The 5,396-nt window shown below is 48.7% G+C and overlaps 1 protein-coding gene across 1 annotated transcript; it reads left to right on the forward strand.

Moving 5' to 3' along the window:
* The first annotated feature begins 1,621 nt into the window (after positions 1-1,621).
* On the forward strand, positions 1,622-5,110 carry LOC123095632 (tubulin beta-8 chain). Its single transcript, XM_044517162.1, has 3 exons — positions 1,622-2,120; positions 3,826-4,095; positions 4,168-5,110. The coding sequence occupies exons 1-3, from the start codon at positions 1,727-1,729 to the stop codon at positions 4,839-4,841; spliced, it is 1,338 nt and encodes a 445-aa protein (XP_044373097.1). The 5' UTR covers positions 1,622-1,726; the 3' UTR covers positions 4,842-5,110.
* Positions 5,111-5,396: the final 286 nt, after the last annotated feature.

Below are 5,396 nucleotides of genomic sequence, written 5' to 3' on the forward strand. Positions count from 1 at the left end.
CCTCACGGGCTTGATCGGCTGCATATAGTTGGGCGTCACAGCCGCGCTGCCCATCTCACTCACGCCCGTGTCTCTCACTCCCAGGCTCAGCGTTATCAACAACTCCCTCGACTGCACGCTCATCTGCCACAACAAATACCTCCTTGACATCGTTGCCACTCCCTCTCCGAGGTGCTCCTGGCTATTCTGAGGGCGCTCCAACAGCATGTTTGCCTCCCAGTGGACTAGGGCTACCCCTTGGGCTTGGCACGAGGTGGGTCTTGTCATTGCATCCGTCCATTTACATGTAGGTCTGTCAAATTCTCTATTCTGGTTAGTTATTGGCGCCTGTTTAAAAGTACACTCGGGAATCATGTGTGTATTATAGTCACATTGTGGTACATAACTGGGCTGTTCCCCTTTCCATTCGACACCGGAAAGACCGAATTCTTACGGATTGTATGATACATTGTGGTACATGCATGGGCGAATCTACTGGTGAGGCTTCGATAGGCTCGAGCCTACCCTCAAAAATCATGAATTTATTTTTACTACTAAGCATCGGCAGGCCCAACCCAGGAATAGTAGGCCGACAAGCACATCTAAGCCACCAGCCCATCACGAGGCCAGGAACAAATAGCAGGCGCACCACGCACAAGCTGTAGCGAGGCAGCCCGCACGTGCACGACCGCACCCCATCGCTGAAAATCTGAGGTAGCTAGGGATCCAAATTCCAGGGAGGACCTGTGTTCGAGGCTCCCTTGTGCGGCAGCTCGCCGGTGGATATCTCCTCATGTGTCCAATTTCTTCTCTCCACTTAGGTAGTTTAGTTCTAGACTTCTAGTCAGTAGCAAGTTTAGTGTTGTGCTTGGACGATTGCTGTTGTAGTTTAGTTTTTTCTCTGCATATGTAGTTTAGTTCCAATCAGTAGAAATGTCAATCATCTGGAACTAATTGCTTTCTAGTTTAGTTCTAGTCAGTGGTTGTTTCCCTTAAGCCAGTAGCTAGTTTAGTTCTAGTTGGGAGATAATGACTATTTTAGTGAACATATTCGAATTTTTGTTCAAACTTTGATATTTTCCAACAAATTCTAGTAAATACTACATGTTTCTAGTAGAAATCTAGGAAAAGTTCAGTATATTTGCGCAAAAGGATTATTTATTCACAAGAGCATTTAATTTTCTCAGCGTAAACTTTGAGCCCACCCTCAATTTTCTTTCTAGATTCGCCACTGGGTACATGTACATGTACCATGTTACTATTTTGTGATTGAAACTACTACCTCTGTTCACAAATATAAGATGCTCTGGGTATTTTAAAATGAATCACATACGGACTGGAATGAGGGAATAAATAAACTAAAATGTGTCTATATACATCAAAAAGTCAGAACATGTATTTGTGCACGAATGGAGTAAAAATGAGCAAACCAACGTGCCATCAAAACTGCATAACTTGCCAAAGAAAAAACTTGCAATGGAACAGTTGGTCCATATACGAGACCTGTAGTAATAACTGCAGAAAGTGGCGAGCAGCAGCGCAAGAGGGAGGGGTGGGGTGGGTGGGGTCGGGGCGTTGGTTACCTGGAAACGCGGCATATAGACGCGCCCACGACCCGTCCGTCCCACCCGCTTCCCTTCTCGCCCCCTCCCCTCCCTCCCTCCCTCCCACGTTCCCTCGCCCCCCGCTCCACAAACCAACCCAAGAACAGCCACCCGGCGACGCGACGCAATCCGATCGACGCAAGATGAGGGAGATCCTGCACATCCAGGGCGGCCAATGCGGCAACCAGATCGGCGCCAAGTTCTGGGAGGTGATCTGCGGCGAGCACGGCGTCGACCCCACCGGCCAGTACACCGGCACGGCGCCCGAGCAGCTCGAGCGCATGGACGTCTACTTCAACGAGGCCGGCGGCAACCGCTACGTGCCCCGCGCCGTCCTCATGGACCTCGAGCCCGGCACCATGGACTCGCTCCGCTCCGGCCCCATCGGCGCCATCTTCCGCCCGGACAACTTCGTCTACGGCCAGTCCGGCGCCGGCAACAACTGGGCCAAGGGCCACTACACCGAGGGCGCCGAGCTCATCGACTCCGTCCTCGACGTCGTCCGCAAGGAGGCCGAGAACTCCGACTGCCTCCAAGGTATATGATCAAACGCCCCTGCCCGTCGTCTCCCTCGCATTCTTTTCTCTGGATCTGTTTCTGGAACAGAATCGGCCATCCTGGCATCGTTAACATTTCGATCGTAACCGTATATTCATATAGTAAAATTCCCTAGATCATAGTGGGGAACGTGATCCTAAATTTACCAGATTATTAGCGTGGAACGGTATCGTTTTTGTTCTCTAATATAATCGGAACCGTGGAATTGAAAATGTTTGATACTGTTGCTTGTTCTTCTCCTCTTGTTAATTAAGGACATAATTATATTCTCATTTATTAGACTCTGCTGTCTTCCAGCAGAGTGCCAGAGTAGTAAGTTGTATGGTAATTAAACACTAAACAACTCTGCCAACTTGGCAGCATTTACAAGCAGTCCGGGACGAACCAGCATGATTGTGATTCGGTGCTCCCAGTTGGGGTCTATAATTTGCCGATCCAGCATCGTTCAGTTGATGGATCACGTGATTTATCTTTACCATTTGGTGAACCTATTTTTTTTGACATAGATAGATGCAGTTAGATGACAAGTACTAACTGGGCAAATCAATAACCGTACGTACCATTTCTACCCCTGATTTAATCGTTGATTATTTCATCTGTTCAAATAATGCGCTTATCGTTCTATATTGCCTGATTTGATTTCCAATGGCAATTATATGCTTTTGGGATCAAGGTGTCTGCGAAATTAAAGAGTAACACATATGCTTGAGGTCTGATTTTTTCAGTTCAATGATCAATCAAGCCAGCAACTGTTAGAAAACTTTTGCTAAGTAAATATGTCAGTTGTGAAGGTTTTGAAAGTATGCTACACCTGAAATCTTCCTTCATGACGTTAGCTGCATCATTGCTTATGTTGTCTGCATGCAATCTGTCCCCTTGAGGTCCGGGAAGGACCCAGCATTTGAATCCATTTTGAGGCATGCGTCGCAAATTCACCTAGCCATCGACTATTCGTCTGTAAAAGTGTGAACTTAAAAATAGTGCTAACAAATTTAGGTGGCAAAGAACTTGCACTTTTCGGTCAAGATCATACGACCACCTCAGTGCCAATATACATTCAATTTGATCGCATCGCATCACATGTCGCCATCTTCTTTTTGCCGGTGAAGGGTGATGCGATCATCACAACACAAACAATGTAGCACTACATGTACATATCATGCGGGTGATTACCGACAATGCTGTACGACCTAACAACACATGAAAGGCGGTATCAAGGAACGGCATACTGTCGGCGTTGGCTGCAGCGAATGGGACACCCAGACAGGCTGTTGCCAGACCCAGTGGACGGATGGTTGTTGGTTAGATCCGTAGATGCGGTTTTGCTTGCTTGATTAGTTTGTTAATTATGTGTACTTCAATGGCTAAGTTCAGATTTATGTGAGATGAGATTTGTGGATTTTAGTACACCTAACCTAATCAGAACATAACAGCAGAATAAAGAAAAATAGTACTGATTTTCAGTAATAATGTACAACTAGGCACATGATGTAGGACCAGTGGAGATGATGTATTTCATTATTAGTCCACTGATTGGACAGGAGTAGTTAGTCTGTCTTGTTATCAAGTTTTTTTGACAGGGAAACTCAGACATGATCGGGTTAGGAAACCTGAACATTTCTTCAGTCCAGTGAGTAGGACCTCTCCTGAAATGAATTGCTAACCAGCATTGGTCGGTGGGCAGGTTTTCAAGTATGCCACTCTCTTGGCGGAGGCACTGGCTCCGGCATGGGCACGCTGCTCATCTCCAAGATCCGGGAGGAGTACCCTGACCGCATGATGCTCACCTTCTCCGTGTTCCCGTCGCCCAAGGTGTCGGACACGGTGGTGGAGCCCTACAACGCGACACTGTCGGTGCACCAGCTCGTGGAGAACGCCGATGAGTGCATGGTCCTCGACAATGAGGCTCTCTACGACATCTGCTTCCGCACCCTCAAGCTCACCAACCCTTCCTGTAAGCCCCCACTCCATGATCCATCCGACATCAAATGAATTGAACTTGTTAACTCATTGATGCATGATGCAGTCGGTGACCTGAACCACCTCATCTCGGCGACGATGAGCGGTGTGACGTGCTGCTTGCGCTTCCCGGGGCAGCTCAACTCGGACCTCCGGAAGCTGGCAGTGAATCTGATCCCCTTCCCGCGGCTGCACTTCTTCATGGTTGGGTTCGCGCCGCTCACGTCCAGGGGCTCGCAGCAGTACCGCGCGCTCACGGTGCCGGAGCTCACACAGCAGATGTGGGACGCCAAGAACATGATGTGCGCGGCGGACCCGCGGCATGGCCGCTACCTCACGGCGTCCGCCATGTTCCGGGGCAAGATGAGCACCAAGGAGGTGGACGAGCAGATGATGAACGTGCAGAACAAGAACTCCTCCTACTTCGTGGAGTGGATCCCCAACAACGTCAAGTCCAGCGTCTGCGACATCCCGCCCGTGGGGCTCGCCATGTCCTCCACCTTCGTCGGCAACTCCACCTCCATCCAGGAGATGTTCCGCAGGGTCAGCGAGCAGTTCACCGCCATGTTCCGCCGCAAGGCCTTCCTCCACTGGTACACCAGCGAGGGCATGGACGAGATGGAGTTCACCGAGGCCGAGAGCAACATGAACGACCTCGTCGCCGAGTACCAGCAGTACCAGGACGCCACCGCCGAGGAGGAGTACGAGGAGGAGGAGGAGCCCGCCGCCGACCAAGCCTGATCCTTTCCGTTCATCCATTCCTTGCGTACGTCGGTTTATGCTGCCAATCGAGTTCAGGGTCGCCATATATACATATATCTACTCTTCATCATGCCGTTAGTATGTAGTATTATACCGTAATATCTTGTCGTCGTGTTTGCCTGTATTTGTATGTATGCTTGTTTCGTGCTACCTTTATATATTCGTCGTCGTCGTCGAACCTTCAGTCGTCATCTTTACTTCAGGTTACTTGGAATCTGTTTGCTTAATTGAGCACTTGGGATTACTCATGTCTTCTCTTGTAGCATATGTTGTTATGGAGTGAATTGCAAAAAACCACCACATTAAAGCATAGATTTGCAGAAAAGACTCTTCTACGATTTTGTGCCCGAAAACACTGATTCTTAGCCTAATCTTTTGCAGAAAACACTAGTTGATGGCTTTAGCCCATTTGATGACGATTATGATAGATGGAGCCCACCATTTGCTGATGTGGCTAACGATCTTTTTGCCAAAACGTCCTCCCCTCCCTAAAAAAATTCTCCCCTAAAAAACTACCCTCTCCCTGCTCCTCAA

The sequence above is a fragment of the Triticum aestivum genome, chromosome 4D (genome assembly GCF_018294505.1).
Source record: "Triticum aestivum cultivar Chinese Spring chromosome 4D, IWGSC CS RefSeq v2.1, whole genome shotgun sequence".
Taxonomy (NCBI): domain Eukaryota; kingdom Viridiplantae; phylum Streptophyta; class Magnoliopsida; order Poales; family Poaceae; genus Triticum; species Triticum aestivum.

Bases quoted from the DNA above. Each gene is read 5' to 3' on its own strand.
- LOC123095632 (XM_044517162.1), top strand. From the start codon at position 1,727: ATGAGGGAGATCCTGCACATCCAGGGCGGCCAATGCGGCAACCAGATC. The intron at 2,121-3,825 runs GTATATGATCAA...GTCGGTGGGCAG, and splicing joins GAACTCCGACTGCCTCCAAG to GTTTTCAAGTATGCCACTCT. The intron at 4,096-4,167 runs GTAAGCCCCCAC...TGCATGATGCAG, and splicing joins CAAGCTCACCAACCCTTCCT to TCGGTGACCTGAACCACCTC.